At 45.5% G+C, this 23,370-nt stretch overlaps 1 protein-coding gene across 11 annotated transcripts in view; it reads left to right on the top strand.

The window, feature by feature from the left end:
* TTLL11 (tubulin tyrosine ligase like 11) overlaps positions 1 to 23,370 on the top strand; it is a 276,253-nt gene that overhangs the window by 230,209 nt on the left and 22,674 nt on the right. For 10 of the 11 annotated variants that reach the window (XM_055351835.2, XM_055351836.2, XM_063696740.1 and 7 more), the window contains one exon: positions 1,330 to 1,436. The exons of the other annotated variant lie outside the window; for it this stretch is intronic. In XM_055351835.2, coding sequence (XP_055207810.1) covers positions 1,330 to 1,436 — 107 coding nt within the window. The remainder of the gene's footprint in view (positions 1 to 1,329; positions 1,437 to 23,370) is intronic. 11 annotated transcript variants of the gene reach the window in all.

Below are 23,370 nucleotides of genomic sequence, written 5' to 3'. Positions count from 1 at the left end.
CCTGTACTGTTGACATGCTGTCATCCTTGAGTCATCTGAGCATGACACCGTCAGCTGCCTGGACACTCCAGGAGAGGGCAGTGCCGAGGGCCTAGCTTCCCCTCCTCCTTCTGGAGACTAAGAGATAGGAAGATGAGGACACGTTGCTGGGGGTATTTCTTGACATGTGGAGTTCGTTCTCTTTTGGAGCAAGCAGGGACCCACATTGCTGTGTAAGGTCAGGCTGACACACAATGACTATAATAAAGACCACCTGTTTTATAGATGAGGACACCGAGACTCAGAAAGGTGAAATGTTTTAACCAGGGCCATGCAGCTTCCAAGTGGCAGAGCCAGGCTACAACTCAAGACTTGCTCTCCTGGCCAGGCACAGTGGCTCACGCCTGTAATCCCAGCACTTGGGGAGGCCGAGGCGGTAATCCCAGCACTTGGGGAGGCCGAGGCGGGCGGATCACCTGAGATCAGGAGTTCGAGACCAGCCTGGCCAACATGGCGAAACTCCGTCTCTACTAAAAATATAAAAATTAGCTGGGCATCTGTAATCCCAGCTACTCAGGGGACAGACGTAGGGAGAACTGCTTGAACCCAGGAGGCAGAGGTTGCAGTGAGCCGAGATTACAATACTGCACTCCAGCCTGGATGACAGAGCAAGACTCTGTATCCAAAAAAAAAAAAAAATAATAAAGACTTGCTTTGCTTTTCTAAAGTTCTTGCTCTTTCCAGCCTGTTAGACCCATAACTAACCAAATGGCTGAACTTACAGGAATCCGAGGATCTAACCTCACTTACATCACTGCCTTCTCTCCCATGGCTCCATGCCAGTCACCCTGCAGTAGTTCCAGCTGTGGTAAGGGAGGACATTCCAGACCCGGAACACAATCCAAACAAAGACAATGTCAGTCGGTTCAGGCTGCTAGAACAAAAATGCCACAGCCTCAGTGGCTTAAACAACAAACATTTATTTCTCATGGTTCTGGAGGCTGGGAAGACCAAGATCAAGGTGCTGGTAGATCTGGTGTCTGGTGAGGACCCACTTCCTGGTTTGCAGACGGCTGCCTTCTTCTATGTTCACATGGTGGAGAGTAGAGAGGAGGCCGGCTCTCTAGTGTCTCTTCCTAGAAGAGCACTATTCCCATTCCCAGGGGCTCCACCCTCACGACCTAATCACCTGTCAGAGGCCCCACCTCCTAACACCATCACATTGGAGGGATAGGATTTCAACCTATGGATTTGGGGAGGACAAACATTCAGTCCCTAACAGGAGTGGAGGAGAGATAGACAGGACAGGTTTCAGGCTGGCAGTGACATGTCACTTCCCATTGTTGGCAGGAGCTGCAAACTCAGCAGCAGCAGCCTGTCCATGGCTGCCGTGGACATCCTCTACATTGACATCACACGGAGGTGGAACTCCATGACCCTGGACCAGCGGGACTCAGGTACTTGACAAATGCCTCTGCCATGGCCTGTGGGGGTCCTGACAGGCATGGGTGGTATATTTTCTGTTCCTTCTTGTCAAGGGCTCAGATGGGGGAAGAAGATGATGCCATCAGATCTAGACATCATCCCAGGGATTGAGCTGAATTTAAATGCTGGAGCACTGTCTGCTACCAAATTCTCATACCACCGTTAGCATTCTTTGCCTTTGCTTAAGGCTCAGATTCCATCCATACTGGGAACACTCAGTTATTCATTCATTTGTTCACCCCTCACACACATTTCCTGAGCATATGCTGGGCCCAGCCTTGGGTGGGCTGGAGGGTATAGTGCTTAGTTCTCGTCCTGAAAGAATTCACTGTAGCATTGGGAGGCAGATGAGAAAATGACGCTAGGTGGTAGGATGCCTGGCTGGGAGGGAGAGAAGCTCAGAGAAGCTATCCGGGAACTCAGCGGAGGAGCTCCTCATCCAGGGAGGGCCAAGGAAGACTTCAGGAGAAGGGTGTACGGGATCAGCTGGTGAACAGGGCTGGGACAGACACTCTGGCAGGGCTATTGCCTGGCGGTGGCCTGGACACAGGAGAGGCTGTTGAGCTTAGACCATACCAAGTAGCCCAGATGGGCTGGAGCAAAAAGGGATGTGAGAAGGGGTAGAGATGGGGTTATGGGAGCTGTCAAAGCCTTGAATGCCACACAAGAAAATTTGATCTTGATCCTCTAGGTTCTGTGGTGAAGGGTTCTGTGAGAAGAACCCACCTTTAGGTGGATGAGTTTCCTATCTTTTTTCTCACAGAGGGTGTTTCTCTCTCTCTCTTTTGTTTTTTGTTTGTTTGTTTTTTGTTTGTTTTTGAGACGGAGTCTCACTCTGTTGCCCAGGCTGGAGTGGTTGCAGTGGCACGATCTCAGCTCACTGCAACCTCTGCCTCCCAGGTTCCGGCAGTTATCCTGCCTCAGCCTCCCAAGTATCTGGGATTACAGGTGCAAGCCACCATGCCCGGCTAATTTTGTATTTTTTTTTTTTTTTCAGTAGAGACAGGGTTTCACCATGTTGGCCAGGCTGGTCTTGAACTCCTGAGCTCAAGTGATCTGCCTGTCTTGGCTTCCCAAAGTGCTGAGATTACAGGCGTGAGCCACTGTGCCCAGCCCAGAGGGTGTTTTTCTAAAAAAATTATAATAACCATAACTGATATTTGTACAGCTCATCACAAAACTTCAAGGTCCTTTCATGCATATTTCCTCATTAAATGTCCCGGTGAACCAGTGCAGTAGGCATTATGAGTCTCATTTCACAGACGAGTAAACTGCAGCTCAGGTGACACAGATCACACGGAACTGTGAGCCCGCAGCACCCTGGCACCCACGCCACCCCCTCTTCTGGCTGCCTCCCTCCAAAAGGGACGCACAGAAGGGAGGCACCGGGTCGTGAGGAGTGGGGCAGCTTGCTCCTGTGAGTCTGTGGAGAGGACACGAAGTCAGGTTGGGAGATGCAGATTAGAATTGATTATGCCATTTCCTGCCCATGTCAGCTTGAAAAGTCATTCCACCTCCTTATCTCCAGTTCCTCGTCTGTAAAATGGCGCCAACAATCCCTGCTCTCCAGGGTGGCTCTGAGGTCTTTGGAGTCCTCGCTGATGGTGCAAGGCAGTTTATCTTATTAGTGGACACCCCTTGGGGAGAATCCTGGGGGCAGTCTGCCTGGCAGCTGCTGCACCCCTAGGCAATCCTGCCCTACACCCATGTGGGCCAGAAACTTCCCAACTGCAGAGATGCAGCTGGTCCTTCCTGCAGGGCACTGGCGCTCAGACATCATTTGCTGTTTGGCTTTGTGTTTAGTAATGATGCTCCTGGCTGCCGGTTCTTGGCCAATTCTTATATGCCAAGCACTCTGCAGGCACTTTACATGTGCAGCACCAGCTAGAATTCTCCTAGAGGTAGATATGATTATCTCCATTGTGCAGAGGAGGAAACTGAGGCCTAGAGAGGCATGGCTGGTGGATAAGGTTCAAACACCAATCCACCCGAGCCCCTTCCAGGTTGCCTTCTCCTACTCACTGGTCCTAGAGTGAGATGACCACCGAGCTCCCTGCAGTTCCCCTTTCTTTAAGTCAAAAGCAAAACCCAGGAAATAGCAGCAGTCATTGAATCAACAAGGTGAGTGCCTCTATCGCATCTCTGCAGTTGGCAGCTCCCTTACAGCCCTCCCTGGCAACCAGGAGAGGCGTGAGATGGAGCGTCTTCGGGAGAAGTAGGCAGATTAATTATCATTTCGAGGACTGAGAGTGCTCATGTGACAATCGAGCAGCGGCACTTTCTGCTGACACCTTCAGAAAGCAAAGAAGTGTTTGCTCTGTGAGCTGAATGTGGGGAGTCATCCAGGATCCCACGGAGGGGGCCAGATGAGGGGGTGGGGGTGGCAGTGGAATTATTAAATATTGAAATTGATCAGGAGTAGCAGCAGGAAGCTATTTATCATGTTTTATTGCTGCAAACTAGCATTACCATCTGGCCCATTGTTAATTCTGAGTAGTTTTTCATGTTTTGTTTGCCTCTTAAATTGCTCCCGGTAAGCGGAATCCACGGGGGCTGTCCGCAATTCAAGCTCCGGTGAGGTTTTCTGGGGTCTGCCAGGGTCTCTGTATTCTGCTGACCAAGCTATGGAAATGAGAAAAATACTTATTTTTAGCACATACTGATAAGCAAATTCAGGGCTGGGATCTCCCAGGCCCTTGGCCAGACCTCAGCCCCTGACTAGGTGGAATAGTCATCACCAGGTGGAATAGTAGTAACAGCAGTTTTGAGATTACTTCACTTGTGCATATATCGCTGCAAATTCTCACGCCAGGCCTTCGAGGTGGGCAACAGCACCCCTTTTTACAGATGAGTACACTAAGGTTTCAAGAGCAAAAGTGACTTGTCTAAACTCCCACAGCCAGGGAGCAGCGAAAGAAGGCAAGATTTGAACTCAGGCCTCCTACCTCCTCCCCCAGGGTGCTCTCCCCCCATCCAGGGCTACACCAAGCAGTGCTTGTTCACTTAAGTGATACAGAGGGGGCAGGGCTGGTGAAGCAGGAGTCAGAGGGGACAGCAGCAGCAGGAGGATAAAAGTCAACTCACAGGGCCTGCTGGGAGGACAGAACTGGAGCAGAGAGGGTGCCTGTCCAACCTCCTGTCTCCCTTTCCTCCGTCCTCTGAGTTTTCCTCACTCCTGGAAGGAAATAGCAGGGCCTGGGGGTCTAGGAAGTGGGTCTGGGCATGAAAGCCACACATGGGAAGCCTTCTGTGCCTGTGGTCTCAGGAGCCACTGCTGGTGCCAGCCAGGGCCCAGTTCTTGCCTCCTTCTCAAGGCTGGTCCAAGCCCCTGATTTTCAAGGAGAGGGGCATCTGGAGACAGCCACCTTCTTAGGACCGTTCGGGAAGCTACTGAGTAGCAAAAGGAGAAGTCTGTGGTTAAGTGGTGGTTCTTCCTTTTGCCAAGTGTCAGCAGAAAGACCAGAGGGTCTTCTTTTCTTCCCTCCATGGTGTGGATCCAAGGGGTTCGAGGCCCTCAGATCCAGTTAGGTACTGGCTGGAGGTGTGGGTGCCATGCTGAGGGAGATGGTTTTCCCCATCCCACAGCTGCTGGGGGCTGAAAAGAAAGAAGCCTGTGAAGAATGATAGAGCCTGGGTTCTCACGCTCAAAGAACACGTACTCATTCATTCATTCATCCATTCAACTAACAGCTAGTGAATGTGTTACCAGGTATTGTGCCCTGCAGGGATATAAAGATAAATGAGGTACAGATCCTAGCCTCTTAAGGGAAAAAAAGAGACCATTTACTGAACATTTATGTGAGACAAAAATAAAAAATGCTTGCTAAGAATTACCTCATTTACTTCTCACACCATCCTGTGAGATAAGCATTGTTATTCCCATTCAACAGATGGAAAACCTGAGCCTCAAAGAGGTGAAATTACACAGACACGTCAAGTATTACAGTGGGGGCCAGTAGCAGTGGCTCATGCCTATAATCCCAGCACTTTGGGAGGCTGAGATGGGAGGACTACTTGAGGCTAGGAGTTCGAGACCAACCTGGGCAACATAGCAAGACCCCATCTCTATAAAAAAAACTTAAAAATTCACCAGGCATGATGGCAGTTGCCTATAGTCCCAGCGACTTGGGAAGCTGAGGCAGGAGAATTGCTTGCACTCAAGAGTTCAAGGCTGCAGTGAGCTGCAATTGTGCCACTGCACTCCAGCCTGGGTGATGGAGAGAGATCCTGCCTCTAAAAAATATATTACAGTGGGGACCCTAGTATTTGAATAAAAACCAGTCTAACTTCAGTGTCTGCTGCCCTTTCCATTATACCCAGTGCTCTCAGTCACAAATGAATATGACATACAGTTGACGATTGCAATAGTATATGACCAGAGCTATCATGGGGGGAAGCAACAGAGGAAGGTTGCTGTGAGGGTTAAGATAGAACGCATACAAGGCACGTAGCATGCTGTGACCCAGAAAAGCCACCCACTGTGCATTCTGTATCCTCGAGGGCCTAGCACATGGCCTAGAACATGCAAAGCATCTCGCCCAGTGCCCAGTTAATGTTTGATGAGCAGACAAATACAAAAATAAAAGATGCCCTGCATCCTCAAAGCAGGGAATCCTGAGTGTGAGAACCGTGGCTCAGAGTAGAGGTGGTCTCTTTGACAGGGTCTCCCTCCCCTCCTCTGAATGCCCAGTTGGACTGGATCATCACCCATACCCAGTGCCTGCTGTGTCAAAGTGCTAAAGCATCTTCCCCTCTCCCGCAGCCAGCCAGACCTTCCTTCTGCCGTTATAAGACTTTGGTGCCCACTGAAGGGGTTAACCAGATCCCTGATGCTTGAGACCTTTAAGAACAAAAATAACCTGCAAAAGGAGACCTTGCTATTGAAATGGAGAAGAAAAAATGGTGCTTAAAATAATTAGGAAAAAAATAAAAACTAGTGAGAAAAAGCATGCACATGATGAAATCTAAAACTCAAATAATCCGTTTAAATAAGTTTGCTTTTGATTGTTTGTTTTGTGTTTTATTAGACCTCAGGTGCATAGAATTAGATTAGCCATCACCCATCACCCTGGGTTCATGAGACACTTCCATCATGATCCACGCGTAACCTACTTTTATTTAGTTAGCTTTTTAAATTAACTATTTTTAATAATGGAATAAGCATCCGCAAACTCACCACTCAAAACAAAAGCTAGAATTTGACAGTGACCTACATCTAATATGTGGCTCTCCCCACCTAAGGAACCCCCCGTCTGCACCCTGGGTTCATCATTCCCCAAATGGGCTTGCCTTCACCTCTGTCAGAATGTCAATGGCTCTTCAAGAGCTGGATGGAATTTAGTAACATGTAGCTTATGCTCTCCAGCATGCCAATGTAATTGTCATTTAAAAAAAAGATAAGAATTTTAATTTTCACTTCTAGAATTTCCAGCAGGACACAGAACTCTAAATGAGGATGTTATCAGCAAAACTGGGATGTCGTAGCCCTCGAGTAGCCCTCTCATTGCCCAGAATCAAATAAAGAAACAAATTTGTCAGTGAAGATGCATTTATTTCATGTAAATTGCACTCAGGAGGTCCTTCTTATCATGGAGACTTTGCCCTCAGCTCTTTCCAGAGTGGAATTTCACATCTCCGTGGTAAGAGATGAGGACAGCATCAAGATTAGGCAATTAAAGGCAAAATCATGGTGTCAGCTGTGAGAGACAAACATTTTACTCGCAAAGGTAACATTTGAGCTGGGCAACCAAGAATCTTGTCCTGGTCCTAACAAAAGACCAACATCTGGGGGCTTCTGAACTTTGTTTACTTCAAAGCCAGATGTTTTTGCTATTTTAAGATATAAGCTAAAGGTCCCTTTCAGTAACCAAAGGGAACATGAGAGCAAAGGAAGAAAAAACTGACTGTGGAGTCTTCCCCACGTCCCCTTCCCATGAGAGCTCAAACACCACACTTCCCTTGCTTGGAGAGGGAGATCTAAGAATGGCATTGTTTATTATCTGACATATGCTGAGTGCTCTTTGACCAAAATAAGAAACATTTCTTCCACTGCTTGATGAGCTACATGCCTGCCTCCTGAGCTATGTGCCCAGCTCCGGGGGCTGCCTTGGGTTGACTTGCTATATACCCAAAGCCACAGTCTCCAGAATCAGACAAACTGGGCTTTCAATCTGTGCTTGGTCACTTGCTAGCTAACCTCAGGGAAGTTAGGCAACTTCCTCCAAGCCTCAAGTTCATCATGTGTAAAGTGGAGATAATAATGGTGCCTGCCTCCTGGAAACATTGGGATGGATGAAATGAAACAAAACACGGAAAGCGCTCAGGGCCATGTCTGCCTGTGGAAAATGCTCAGGAAGCGGGTCTGCCCCTAGTGTGATCCCATTGCTCCTACTGCACTACTTTCTCGGGAAGTGCTTCTGGGGCACCTACCCCTGCCAGCTGCTCTGCAGGTGCTGGGGACAGAGATGGGAAGAAGGGCCTGCCTCACAGCCAGATGAGAGGGTCAGGACGTGGCCGCAACAGACTCTCCCTTGGTGGCTGACAGAGTGCCAGGCCCTCCTCATCCCACCCTGGTGACAGTGGGGAGAGTGAGGCTGGGGAAGACAGAGGAAATGTGGTGCTGGCAGCCTCATCCATGGCTGTGTGAAGCAGGAGCCCTGCCTGCTCCCATCACTTACAGGCCTGTGCCGGCCCCCAGCTGCCTGCAGTCACTGGTCTCACAATTCCAACCCCAGGGGAGAACATTGGCACATTTCAGGGCCTTGAGAGCTGGACCCCTGTCCACTCTGCATCCCCACTCATCACTAGCCTGACACTCACTCCAGCCAGAATGGCCGGCCCCCTCAGGCCCCCACCTCTGCAGGAACCCCCTCTCCTTGCTCACCACCACCCCCCAGGTCCCCTCCCTCACAGAGCCTCCCCCAGTGCTCAGGCTGGGCCCAGTACCATCTCACCTGCTCCGCAGCACCCAGCGCTGCCCTTGACCATAGCACACATCGAGTACTGTGAAAGGGCCTGGACATCTGCCCCCGACATGAGGCCAACATCCAGGAAACAGAGCTGTTCCTGCCTGCATGAGGCCAAGCACTGAGACTGGCATCTAGCAGGTGCCCTGCTACACATGTCCCATGGACCAGGGCTCAGCCGCGGCAACCCACCAATCCCATGGGTGTCTGAGCCTCATGACCATCTCTCAGCAAAATCCCTCAGTCACCGACTGCGAGTCATCTGACGCCTCTGCTCACATCGGCTGGAGTAAGCCCCAGCTGAAATGTATTTGGTTAACGATGCACTGAAATATTGAAGAGTATTTTCATTTGGAATGTTGAGCGCAGTCTCCTTTATACATAAACATGGCTTGCCCCCTCCCCCTGAAATACAGGAGGCCTCGGATAAGTAGGCCAGTTTCACGCAGCGCCTCGTGCGAGGTGTCTGGCACGAACGATGTTCTTCAGCCTTGAAATTATCTCGCAGTCAGATGGGCCTCTCTGGATGTGTGCCCTACACGCTTACAAAATAGTTGGCGTCAGAATTATTTTTAATAAAAGCAAGTGAGCCAGCAGAGATGCCGGCTCAACCTCCCCCTCGCTCACCCAGACCCTGATCTCCCAGGCCTGCTAAAGCCACTTCTGCACCCGTAGTGCCGCCAGACGAGGTGGGGTCACACCCGCTGCCCCTTTGTCGGGCGAGTGCCTGTCCTTCCTCATCCTCAGTCACCTTGAGGGTGGAGAGAATAGGATATCTGCCCATCGTCTGGCCCCACCCCCCAAAAACAGACAAAGGGGGGGAAAGCTGAATTCTTTTTGATGTAGGCCTCCCCTCTCCCTACACTTGTTGCCCACCATCCCCAGATCTTGTATGAACAGCAGCCGCAGGATCCAGTGTTGTGTAGAAAGCCGGCAGCTGAGTTAGACAGGCCGGGTTTTCAATACTCTGCTACCTGCCATCGGGAAGCCCTGAGAGGGGGCACTGCACCTCTGGGAGCCTCAGTGTCCTTTGAAATGGGGCAATGACATCTACCATGGGGCACTGTCAGGATTTAGTGATAAAGTATGCACCTGGCCCAAACAGTAGCTTTTTCTGTGTCTAACCACCACCATCCTTCCTGGTGGGTGTGTGTGTCACAGATTACAAACCGTTTCCAAAGTCACTTGTCCACACAGTGCACACACTCCCAGTGAGCTCTACCATGACCCTATATACAGAGGAGGAAACCAAGGCTCAGAGGGCTAGAAACAGCTCCACAGGCAGGCAGGGGCAGAACAGGGGCCGGCCCCGAGTCTCAGTCCTGGTCTGCCTTGCGCAGTGACAACCGTCACAGGCACATGAAGATGTGAGCCCCGTCCCGGCCCTCAAATTCTCCCAGGCCTGAGAATTGGGCAGAGCTGTGTTTAGTAGGATGGTCTGGCCCTTGGTCTTGGCTAAGCCTGGCATTAACAACAACAGCATGTCCGGGAGCTCTCGGGGCTGCGAGGGCTTCCCCCCGCCACTCCTCTCATCCATCCGTTCCTCCCACGGCCTGGAGCAGGCAGTAAATTGTTTGCACACACTTTATTGTTGCAAAACACAGCACTCAGTGCTCCCAACTGCACTGAGGGGAGGAATTTCTCTTATTCCAGATTTAGAGCTGTGGAAATAAGGATGGGACGGGTTAGGGGCCACCTCCAATAGCCCCTGCAGTGCTCAGGCTGAGACCCAGGTCTCCTGACTATCTTCTCCAGCAGGCTCTCTCCTAATGCAACTGCCGGTGATTGACGCCAACACCAGCTACATTTATCAAGCACCTAACACAGGCCAGGTGCTGTAAAAGCCTTTTTAAAAAAATTAATAGGCTTAATATTTTTAGAACATATAGTTACAGAAAAAATTGAGCAGATAGTACAGAATTCCCATGCACTCTCCCATTCCCATGCACACAGTTTCCTTATAACACCATCTTGCATGATTGTGCTGTTATAATTAATGGAAAAACCTTGGTATATTATGATCGACTCAAGTCTGTAGTTTGCATTAAGGTTCACTCTTTGTGTTGTACAGTTCTGTGGGATTTGACACTTGACAAATGTAGCCACCATTACAGTGTAATACAGAATAGTTTCACTGCCCTAAAAATTCCCTGTGCTCCCCCTGTTCAGCCCTCCCCTCCGTGAGCCCCTGATCTTTTTACTCTCTATAGTTTAGCCTTTTTCAGAAAGTCATATTGTTGGAATCATATTGTATCTAGCCTTTTCAGACTGGCTCTTTTCACTTAACAATATGCATTTAAGGTTTCTCCATGTCTTTTATGGCTTGCCAGCTCATTTCTTTTTATCTCTGAATAATAGTCCATTGAACGGATATGCCACAGTTTGTTCGTATATTCACTTACTGAGATACACCTTGCTTGCTTCTAGTTTTTGGCAATCATAATTAAAGCTACTATAAACATTCGTGCGTGGGTTTTGTGTGGACATAAGTTTGTAACGCGATTGGGCAATTACCAAGGATGTGATGGTTGGATTGTATGGTGCAATGGTTAATTTCAGGTGTCTACTTGACTGGAGTAAGGGATACCTAGAGAACTGGTAAAGCGTTAGTTCTGGGTGTGTCTGTGACAGTGTTTCCATAGGAGATTGGTGTGTGAGTTAGTGAACTGGATGGCGAAGATTCACTCTCAATGTGAGTGGGCACCATCCAATCAGCTGGGGGCCCAAATAGAACAACAACAACAAAAAGGCCAAGATGACTCTCTTTCTCTTTCTCTCTCTCTCGCCCACCACCTCCCCACTCCTCCCCCTTCACTGCTCCCTCATGGAGCTGGGACACTTCTTCTCCTGTCTTTGGACGTCAGAACTCCAGGTTCTCTGGCCTTTGGAATCCAGGACTTACACCAGGTCCTCCCCTCACCCCCACCCCGCCAGCTCCAACTACTTAGGCCTTAGGCCTGGGACTGAGAGTTACACCATTGGCATCTCTTGTTCTCGGGCCATCAGACTTGGACTGAGCCACACCACTGACTTCCTAGGGTCTCCACTTTAAAGATGGTCTGTTGTATGTGGGACTTCTCAGCCCTGAGCCAATTCCCCTAATAAATCCCCTTTCACATATCCATATCTATTAATATCTATATCTATATCTATCTCTGTATCTATCTATATCTGTATCTATTTATCTCTCTGTCTATATATATATGCAGTGAGTCTTCCATATCCATGCATTCCACATGTGGAGATTTAAATCAGCCATGGATTGATAGGTTTTTTTTTAAGAAAAATAAAAAATAATATAACAATTTTAAAAATACAAATAAAAAATACAGTGTAACAGTTACATAACATTTACATTGTGTTAGGTATTATAAGTAATCTAGAGATAATTTGAAGTATACAGCAGGATGTACATAGGTTATATGCAAATACTACACCATTTTATATAAGGAACTCGAGCATCTGCAGAATTTGGTATCGGTGGGGTTACCTGGAACTGATCTCCTATGGATGCTGAGGGACGCCAGACTGTCTTCCAAAGTAGTAGTACCATTTTGCATTCCTACAGTAATGAATGAGAGTTCTTTTTGCCCCACATCCTTGTCAACACTTAGTGTACTCAGCTTTTTGGATTTAGCCATTTTGATAGGTATATAGTGCCACCTCATTGTTTTACTTTGCAATTCCCTAAAGACATTTGATGTTGAGTATCTTTACATATGCTTATTTGCCATCTGTATAACTGCTTTGGTGAGATGTCTGTTCAGCTCTTTTGCCCATGTTTTAATTGAGTTTTTTTTTATTGTTGAGTTTTAAGAATTCTTTGTATATTTTAGAGACAATTTCTTTATCAGATGTGTATTTTGCAAATACTTTTCTCCCAGTCTGTGGCTTATCTCATTTTCTTAACAATGTCTTTTCAGAGGAGAAGTTTTTAATCTTAATAAAGTTCAACTTAACAATTTTTTTCCTTCATGAGTCTTGCTCTTGGTCTTGTGTCTAAAATTTTATAGCCAAACCCGAGGTCATCTAGATTTTCTCCCATATTATCATCTAGAAATTTTATAGTTTGTATTTTACACTTAGGTCTGTGATCCATTTTGACTTCATTTTTGTGAAAGGTGTAAGTTCTGTGTTTAGATTCTCTTATTTATTTGTTTTGCTTATTGATGCACAATTGTGCCAGCACAGTTTGTTGAAAAGACTAACCTCTCTACATTGAATTGCATTTACTCCTTTGTCAAAGATCGGTTGACTATATTCACAGGGGCCTACCAGGACTCTCTCTTCTGTTCCATTGGTCTAGTTACCTATTCTTTTATAATACCATACTGTTTTGATTACTAGAGCTTTATAGTAAATTTTGGAGTTGGGCAGTGTCAGTCCTCTGACTTTGTTCTTTTTCTTCTTCAGTGTTATGTTTGCTATTCTGGTCTTTTGTCCTTTCATATAAATTTTGAATTAGTGTGTCAATATCCACAAAATAACTTGCTGGGATTTTCATTTGGATTGTGTCGAATCCATAGATCAAGTCAGAAAGAACAATAGTGATCTTCCTATTAATAAACATGAAGTAGCTCTTCATTTATTTAGATCTTCTTTTTATGTCTTTCATCTAAGTTTTCCAGTTTTCCTCATATAGATCTTGCACATATTCTCTTAGATTTATACCTAAACATTTTATTTTATTTTGGTGCTAATGTAAATGGTTTTAATTTCAAATATGTTTTTAATTTCAAATTCCAATTGTTCATTGCTAATATATTTTTTAAAATTGACTTTCCTATAATAACCTTGTATCCTTCAAACATACTATAGGCATTTGTTACTTCAGGAGGTTTCTTTGTCAATTCATTGGGATTTTCTACATTGACAATCCACTGAACACAGACAGTTTTATTTCTTCCTTCCAAATCTCTATACCTTTCATTTCCTTTTCTTGTCTTACTGCATTAGCTATGACTTCTAGTCCAATGTTGGACAGGAATGGTGAGGGGGACTTTTTCTTCCTGATGTTAAGAGGCAAGCATCTAATTTATTTCCATTAAACTATAAGATTTTTTTGTAGATATTGCTTTATCAAGTTGAGGAAGTAATCGCATTGGTCATGGTATATGATTCCTTTTTTTTTTTTTCTTTTTTTTTCCTTAGCGATAGGGTCTTGCTCTGTTGCCCAGGCTGGAGTGCAGTGACACAATCTTGGCTCATTGCAGACTCAAAGTCCTGGGCTTAAGTGATCCTTCTGCCTTAGCCTCCTGAGTGGTTAGGGCTACAGGCATGTGCCCCCACACCTGGCTAATTTATTTTTTAAAATTTTTTGTAGAGACTGGGTCTCACAGGATTGCCCAGGCTGGTCTCAAACTCCTGGACTCAAGCAATCCTCCTACTTTGGCCTCTCAAAGTGTTGGAATTATATTGGTGCCCAGCCTGTGATTCAATTTGCTGATATTTTATTGAGGGTTTTTGCATCTATGCTCAAGAAGAATATTGGTATGCAGTTTTTCTTTCTGGTAATGTCATTATCTGGTTTAGGTATTAGGGTAATGCTGGCCTCACAGAATGAGTTAGGAAGTGTTTTCTCTGCTTCTGTATTCTGAAAGAGATTGTAGAGAATTTGTATCATTTCTTTCTTAAACGTTTGTTAGAACTCACCAAATGAAGCTAGCTGGCATGGTGCTTTCTTTTTTGAAAAGTTATTGATTATTCATCTAATTTCTTTAATAGATAAAGGCCTATTCAGATTATCTGTTCTTGTGTGAGTTTTCATAAATTATTTCTTTCAAGGAATGGATCTATTTTATCTAATCAAATTTGTAGACATAGACTTATTTGTAATATTTCTTTATTTTCCTTTTAATATCCATGGGATAAGTAGTGATAGTGATGACCCCTCTTTCATTTCTGATATTAGTAATTTGTAATTACTAATTAGTAATCTAATAACCTTTTCTCTTTCTCTGTTGTTGCTTTTTTTGTTTGCTTTTGTTTGTTTGTTTTTGGTTAGCTGGGCTAGAGATTTATCAATTTTATTGATCTTAAGGCTTTTCAAAGAACCAGCTTTTGGTTTTATAGATTTTCTCTATTGCTTTCTTCCTATTTTTAATTCATTAATTTGTGTTCTGATTTTTTTTTTTTTTTTGAGATGGAGTCTCGCAGTCTCCCAGGCTGGAGTGCAGTGGTGCGATCTCGCCTCACTGCAAGCTCCGCCTCCCGGGTTCACGCCATTCTCCTGCCTCAGCCTCCCGAGTAGCTGGGACTATAGGCGCCAGCCACCACGCCTGGCTAATTTTTTGTATTTTTAGTAGAGATGGGGTTTCACCTTGTTAGCCAGGATGGTCTTGATCTCTTGACCTCGTGATCCGCCCGCCTCGGCCTCCCACAGTGCTGGGATTACAGGCGTGAGCCACCGCGCCCGGCCTTGTGTTCTGATTTTTATTATTTCTTTCTTTCTGTTTGCTTTGGATTAAATTTACTTTTTTCCTAGTTTCCTAAAATGGAAGCTTATTGATTTTAGATCTTTCTTCTTGTCTAATCTATTGCTATAAATTGTTCTTCTAAGCACTAATATCACTGGATCCCACAAATTTCAATAAGTTATATTTTAATCTTCGCCTAGTTTAAAATATTTTTAAATATCTCTTGAGATTTTTTTGGACCTATATGTTGTTTAGACATGTGCTACTTATTCTCCAAATATCTGGGGACTTCTCAACCGTCTTTCTGTTATTGATTTTTAGTTTAATTCTATTGTGGCCTGAGAGAATTTTTTGTATGATCTCTATTCTTTTAAATGTGTTAAAAAGGTGTGTTTTGTGGTCTAGAATGTAGTCTGTCTTGGTGAATATTTCATTTGAACTGGGAAGAATGTATATTCTACTCCTGTTGGATAAAGTATTGTATACATGTCAATTAGACATAGTTGATTGATGGTGCTGCTATGTTCAACTATACCCTTACCAATTTTCTGCCTGCTGGATCTGTCAATTACTGATAGAGGGGTGTTGAAGTCTCCAACTATAATAGTAGATTTATCTATTTTTCTTTGTAGTTCTATCAGTTTTGTCTCACATATTTTGACACTCCATTGTTAGGTGCGTACATGTTAAGGATTATTATGTCTCCTTGGAGAATTGTCCCTTTATCATTATTACTCACCTTTATCCCTGATAATTTTCCCTGTTCTGCAGTCTGCTTTGTCTGAAATTAATATAGCTACCGTAACTTTCTTTTAGTTAGGGTTATCATGATATATCTTCCTCCAACCCTTTGCTTTTTTATCTATCTTTTTTTTGTTGTTTTTACATTTAAAGTGTGTTTCTTTTTATCTTTAAGTCGTGTTTCAGTTGGGTCTCGTTTTTTAATCCTCTCAACAGTCTCTGTCCTTTAATTTATTTAAACCATTCACATTTAAAGTACTTATTGATATAGTTGGATTGATACCTATCAATGTTTGTAACAGCTTGCTATTCATTGACTTGTTCTTTGTTTCTGTTTTTACTTCTCTTTTCTGCCTTTTCTGGTTTTAATAGAGAATTTTGTATAATTCCACTTTCTTCTTTTAGCTTAGCAATTATACTCCTTTTTAAAAATAGTCATTATCCTAGAGTTTGCAATTAGTTTCCATCTAATAAGTCCATTTTCAAATAACACTATACCCCTTTAACAGATAGTGCAGGTACTTTATAACAGAGAACTTCTGATTTCTCTTTTCCATGCCTTATAACATTGCTGTTATTCATTTCACTTATCCCCGAGCTATAATCACCCAATGCAGTGTTGCTATTATCACTTTGAACAATTATCTATTAGATCAATTAAAATTAAGAAAAAACATTTTATTGTATCTTCTATTATTTATTCTCTAATACTCTTCTTTATGTAGATCTGAGTCTCTGGCCCATATCATTTTTTCTGTTCTCTGAAATTTGTTTTTAAATATTTCTTACAAAGCAAGTCTACTGGCAACAGATCCCTTCAGTTTTTGTTTGTCTGAGAGTGTATTTCTCCTTCATTTCTGGAGGATAATTTCACTCCATACAGAATTCTAGGTTGGTGGGGTTTCTTTTTCTAATACTTTAAGTATTTCACTCCACTCTCTTCTTGCTTGCATGGTTTTAGGTGAGACGGCTGGTGTAATTCTTGTCCTTAAGGCATTATATATACCTTACCTAAGGCATATATACCTTACCTGTATAGGTAAGGTATTATTTTTCCTCTCTGGCTTCTTTCAAGATCTTCTCTTTGTCTCTGGTTTTCTACAGTTTAAATATGATTTTCTCAAGGGGTAGATTTTTGTTATTTGTCCTGCACAGTTTTCTGTGAGCTTTCTGGAGTTTTGGTGTCTGTCTGTAATTTTGGAAAATTCTCAAATATTACGGCTTCAAATCTATCTTCTGCTCCCTTCATTCTTCTCCTTCTGATATTCTCATAACATATATTTTGTACTTTTTGTCATTGTCCCACTGTTCCTGCATATTCTCCTTTTTTTCAGTATTTTTTTTTCTTTAATTCATTGTTTCAGTTTAGGACATTCCTATTGACATATCTTCAAGCTCACCGATTCTTTCTTTGACTGTATCCAATCTGCTGATGGGCCCATTGAGAGCCTTCTTCATTTCTGTTATAATGTTTTTTATTTCTAGCATTTCTTTTGGATTCTTAGAGTTTCCATTTCTCCTTATATTTTCCATCTGTTCTTGAATGTTGCCTACTTTTTCCATTAGAGACTTTAACATATTAATCATTATTTTGTATTCTCCACTGGATAATTCCAACATCTGTGTCATACTTGAGTTTGTTTCTCATGCTTGCTTTGTCTCTTTGCACTGTGTATTTTCCTGCCTTTTAGCAGGTCTTGTAATGTTTTGTTGAAAGCCAGCCATGAAGTACCTGATAATAGGAACCAAGGTAATCAGGCTTTCAGTGTGAGGTTTTATATTTATCTTTCTAGGAGCTGGGCTGTGTTTAATGTTTGCTGTAGTCATAGGTGCCAGAAGCTTCGGTTTATTCCAATTGTTTTTTTTTGTTTGTTTTTGTTTTCTCTTCCTATTGCCTTTGTATTTCCTTAAAAACTCCTTAAATGGAATCTTTTTCTTGGATCTCTCTCAATTGGAATCCACTGTTATTACACTGGAGTGAACCCTGCTGATGTGGTGATAAGGTGCTGGGTAGAGAAACATTTTACAATCTTGAGATTAAATCTGTTCCTAGTGGGCTTGAGTCCATGGGCTGTGACTTTCAGAAGTGCTTCTTAGCCCCTTTTTTCTCCCTTTATTTGTGAAAACTAGAAAGGCTAGAAAAGCTAGAGTTACCTAATTGCCCTTCCCCTAGGTCAGATCAGCCTCTACTAAAGTAGTTTCTGGCTGGGTGTAATGGCTTACACCAAGTAATCCCAGCACTTTGGAAGGCTGAGGCAGGAAGATCATGTGAGTTTAGGAGTTTGAGACCAGCTTACGCAGCACAGTGAGACACCTGTCTCTACAAAAAAATTTAAAAATAGCCAGGTGTGATGTCACATGCCTGTAGTCCCAGCTACTTGGGAGGCTGAGGTAGGAGGATGGCTTGAGCCCAGGAGGTCAAGGCTGCAGTGAGCTGTGGTTGCACCACTGCACTCCAACCTGGGTGACAGGGCAAGACCCTGTCTCTAATAATAATAATAATAACAAAAAATAAGTAAATAAATAATAGTTTCCCGCATTAGCAGGCCTTTGTTATGGAGAGTGCTCTAGGCATATTCCAAAATGGTTACCTCCCCCACCCCTTTCTGAAGCATGAGAAGATTTTCTCTAATCTTTTTCTTGAGAACCTGGTGGGTCTCCTGGAGCCCCACTCACAAAAAGGTGGGAGACCCCCTAAGACTGGCCCCCAGGCGTTTTTAACTCAACCTAGTTAAAGGTTGAGCCTCACACTGTCTCTAGCAACTCATCAATTACGAGTGAAATGTTCTGGCTCCAGCAGCTTCTGCTCCTGGTAAGCTGAACTCAGCTGTGATTCTCTATATTCACAGGTCTCAATGGTTTTTAGGGTGGTGGCTTGTCCTGTGACCTCAGTACTCATGGATCTTAGAAAAGGCATTGATTTTTCAATTTGTTCAACTTTTTTTTATTGTTGTGAAGGTGGGAGTGACTACTTCTCTCATTTTTTTTTTTTTAAATAAAGATGGGGGTCTCACTATGTTGCTGAGGCTGGTCTTGAACTACTGCACTCAAGGGATCCTCCAGCCTCGGCCCCCATAGTGCTGGGATTACAGGTATATGTCACTGTGCCCAGCCAGGAGCAATGACTTCTAAGCTCTTTATGCGTCAGAGCTGAAACTACAAGTCCTCTGTTAGCATTTCGCACATCTCCCAACAATCCTGAGATTTAAGCTCTGTACTCCAGGTTACAGAGAAGAAAGCTAAGGCTCAGAGAGGTTAAGTAATGTGTCCAAGGTCACCCAGCTCGTGAGTGGTAGAGCCATAATTCTTTGTCTTTAGATTCTAATGGTCTTTGAGAAACTGCAGCAATGACCAACATTCCAGAAGTGTTTACCTTTCAGAGATTCTCCGGGGAAATCTGGGCTTACTCATTTAACCCAAGAGAGCAGAGAGAATCTCACAAACCATCTGATCAGTTATTTGTCATCAAAAAATGCCCAGGTTACCCAAGACAGAGACTCATCTGGCCCATAGGAGCCACCTTCAGAATTCATGGGTAACATTTCCTACATATTCATCTTATTCATCTTACTGACATGGAATCATAGTGTTCAAAACTAGAAGGGGGCCAGGCACACAGTAGCTCATGCCTGTACTTTGGGAGGCCAAGGCAGGAGGATCACTTGAGCCCAGGAGTTTGTGACCAGCCTGGGAAACATAGCGAGACCCTGACTCTACACACACATACACAAAGTTACAAAAACATTAGCCAGGCAGGGTGGCATGCACCTGTAATCCTGGTTACTTAGAATGCTGGGGCAGGAGGATTGCTTGAGCCCAGGAACTTGAAGCTGCAGTGAGCTATGATTACATCACTGCACTCCAGTCCTCCAGCCTGGGTGACAAAGAGAGACCACGTGTCTTTTTTTTTAAAAAAGGAGAGGGAGCCCTAAAGATCATCTCTTTCAACCCCCTTGTTTTACATGTGAGGGACTCTGAGACCCTAGCAAAGTATTGGAAGAAGCACCGACTGTCCATTGACTTTCTACATCCCCAGCCTGCTCTTTTTCCAGATGTTTTAAGGAGTAAGTTAGACACATTCCTTTTTGAGATAGTCCACAAATATGTGATGAAATATACCCTGTCCTTTGCCCCCTGAGAGGTGGAAGAAGGCAGGCACATGCTCTCGGGGAGCTCTGCATCTCACTGGAAGAATTGGGACACTTCCAGTGGTCAGGCATCCATGTCTTCCCTGAAGTCTAGAGAGACGAGTGGTTCTCGACTGGGGACAATTTTAACTCCCAGGGGTACATCTGGCCACGATTTGAGACATTTTTAGTTGTCATACTGGGGGAAGGGAGTTGCTATACTGGCATCTAGTAGGTCAAGCCCAGGGCTGCTGCTAGACAACCTAAAATGCACAAGACAGACCCCCACAACACAGAATGGTCTGGCCCAACGATAATTATCATTGGGCTTTTCCCCTTCAGCTTCCTGGGGCTGCTGTAACAGTTCTTCGTGCCCCACCACAGCCACACCATGCAGCTGCCATGTGACTCAGGGCAAAGATGTGTCCTCAGCCCGGGAGGCCCCAAGCAGCCTCTAGAGAAAGGGAGCTCACCTCGTCTGTTCCACGAGACCTTACATGACTGAGTGCGTTCTTCTTGGTAGCAGGTGGGAGTCTCTGCCCACACTTCCCCACTGATCACATCTGCGAAGGGAGGAGGAAGCCTTACATAAGCGCAGCCTCAGAGAACCTTCTGTCATTTTGGCAACACAGGGCCTGGAGAAGCCCCTCCCTTCCAAAATCTCATGGGGAGCACGGTTCTGTTCTGAATGGGCCCTGGAGGGTTTGCCTGCTACCTGCAGGATACAGGTACATCTGAGCTCTTTAGCCTTTGAGATTAGACTTGCCAGCCTCATCTCCATCCTCCACAACCACCGCCCCCATTCCCGCCACACTCTTCGCCCACACGTCCTGTGCTGCTTGGGACCAGCCAACGTGCTTCCATCGTGGGGCCTCTGCTCATGGTGTCTCCTTCCTATAACATCCCTCCCTGCCTTGATTGCCTGCACAAGGCCCATGGGTGAGACGGTTGTCTGTGAAGCTTCCAGACCCTTCTCCCTGCCCTCCCTGCCAAACAGCCATGCTCTCTCCTTGCTCTGTTGATTCCAGGCACACCTCTCCAGCCGTCATAGCTCGCTGGATCAGAAGTATTTGTAGGTGTCTTATCCCCTTTCCACCTGCCCCCAGTGGAGGCCAAGTGCCTCGTGCCAGTGCCTGATTCATGTTTGGGGCCCAGGGCCTAGCATAGGGAAAGCTTATTGAATAATCAAGCAAGTGAGTGAACAAATAGGTAGATGGGGTCTCACTAGGCTCCTTACTCTCACAGTGACAACTTCCAGGACCTCATGGTTCCCTATTGGTCACCTGGTGTCTGGACACAGGCCACGTGACCTCAACTCTGCCTCCTCATTGAAACTGTATGATCAGCTGGGCACGGTGGTTCATGCCTGTAATCCCAGCACTTTGGGAGGCTGAGGCAGGCAGATCACTTAAGGTCAGGAGTTCAAGACCAACCTGGGCAACATGGTGAAACCCCATCTCTACTAAAAATACAAAAAGTAGCCAAGCATGGTGGCAATTGCATGTAATCCCAGCTACCTGGAAGGCTGAGGCAGGAGAATCGCTTGAACCTGGTAGGTAGAGGTTGCAGTGAGCCAACATCACGCCACTACACTCCCTCCAGCCTGAGTGACAAAGCGAGACCCTGTCTCAGAAAAGAAAAAAGAAGCTGTATGATCTTGAACAAGTCACTTGCCCCCTCCAGCCTGTGCATCCATCGGTAGCCAGCTGTCACATCGCAGCGCACTGTTACATGCATCCGAGGATACGTAGTGGTCCCAAGTTGGGGAGGTAATAGATCCTAACCGAGTTCAGGACTGTCCCTAATTCTTCTCTTGCGGTTGCCCTAACTGGCCCCCAGATAGCACTGCTCCTAGGCATGAATACAGTGAAAGAAACATTTTCGTGCACTAATAAAATTATCTTCTGTAAAGAAGGCAGTTTGCATGTTAATGTTTTGGGTGATTCGGTGCAGCTCCAGTGCCCTCCAGGCTGCAGTTTCTCTCTGACAAAGTGACAAAAATAAACTCCCGCATAAAAGAGCATTTCTCTTCTCTCTCATTTGTGCTCTAACGTGACATTCTTAATGTGAGTCAAGTTGAAACCCACTGCTCTGTCTTATTTTTGACACTGATCTGCCTCCTGTCACTGCTCCAAATGGCAGGCCAGCTTTGAAGAGCTCCTCAGAGGGGTCTCACCTTGAGGATAGGGCTCGGTCCACTTGGTGAGTGGGCACCGCTCTGCCCTGCCCAAGGCTGAGAAGGCTGAGGCTGAGGTCTTCTGGAGATTCCAGAAGGCCCCGCCAGTTAACTGCTGGACAGTCAGGGGGATGGGGAAGAGGGTTGCTGTTGGTGGCTGAGTTAGGGCCAATTTGCCCGTCTTCCAATTTGCCCATCTTTGGATAGAATGGGAATTCTGAGCCACAGCCCTCCATGGAATACTCTTTATTCTGCCAGGCTTGGCGCCCCTCTCATGACTTAAAGACAATCAAGAAAGAAGGCCATGTTTCCAGTGTGTCTTCCATGTGCCAGACACAGGCCCAGCCCCTTATGTCTGTTTTCTATCACCGAGCCCCCCAGAGCCGGGCAGGGTAGAAAGAAACTGAGGCTCCCAGCTGGGCAGTGAGTAAGCCAAGATCACCCCGCAATGTGTAAGAGGCCAACCCTGGATTTGAACTTAGGCATGTCTGATATCAAGCCTGGATTTTTTCTACCCTCAGTGGATCACCTAATGTTCAATGAGCCGCCCCCACACGCCAGGCACTGGGAGTGATGGGGACGTGCAGGGACGAACAGAACACCCAAGCCCTAGCACTGCTGACATCCGGTGGCCGAGGCAGACATTAAACATGGAAACGCAGAAATTGCATGTAATTAGATGTTGTGATGCGTTCTGTGAAATAAGTTTTAATGAGGAGGACAGAGAGGACCTCATTTATATTAAGAGGTGGATCAAAGAGATGTGTCAGTGAAGGTAATGCTGAGATGGAAGCTTCGCCAGGTGGGACTCAGGGTGTTCTGAGCAGAGGCCAGGGACCGGCCCCAAGGTGGGAATGCGGGGAGCAGGTTCTGCGAAATGAAGGCCCGCAGGGTGACGGGAGCGGGGGCGTGGGTTCCAGCAGCAGCTGGAGAGGCGGGGCTCAATCCCTCAGAGCAGGGCAAGAAAGGTGGGCAGGGCAAGAAATGTTGTTGTTGAAGAGTTTAAAGTGGGGGAGTGTGTGGTTTGATCTATCTTTGCTTGCTTGCTTGCTTGCTTGCTTGCTTTCTTTCTTTCTTTCTTTCTTTCTTTCTTTCTTTCTTTCTTTCTTTCTTTCTTTCTTTCTTTCTTTCTTTCTTTCAGACGGAATCTCACTCTGTGACCCAGTCTGGAGTGCAGTGGCACAATCTCAGCTCACTGCAACCTCCGCCTCCTGGGTTCAAGTGATTCTTGTGCCTCAGCCTCCTGAGTAGCTGGGACTACAGGCGCATGCCACAACGCCCTGCTAATTTTTGTATTTTTGGTAGAGACAGGGTTTCACCATGTTGGCCAGGCTGGTCTTGAGCTTCTCACCTCAGGTGATCCGCCCACCTCGGCCTCCCAAAGTGCTGGGATTACAGGCATGAGCCACTATGCCCAGCCCTGATTTGTGTTTCTAAAAGGTCATTCTGGATGCTGTATTGAAAGGGGCAATAGTGGAAAC

This window comes from Gorilla gorilla, chromosome 13 (genome assembly GCF_029281585.2).
Source record: "Gorilla gorilla gorilla isolate KB3781 chromosome 13, NHGRI_mGorGor1-v2.1_pri, whole genome shotgun sequence".
Taxonomy (NCBI): domain Eukaryota; kingdom Metazoa; phylum Chordata; class Mammalia; order Primates; family Hominidae; genus Gorilla; species Gorilla gorilla.
Note: the sequence above shows the minus strand (reverse complement) of the source record. Positions and strands in the feature narration are given on the sequence as shown.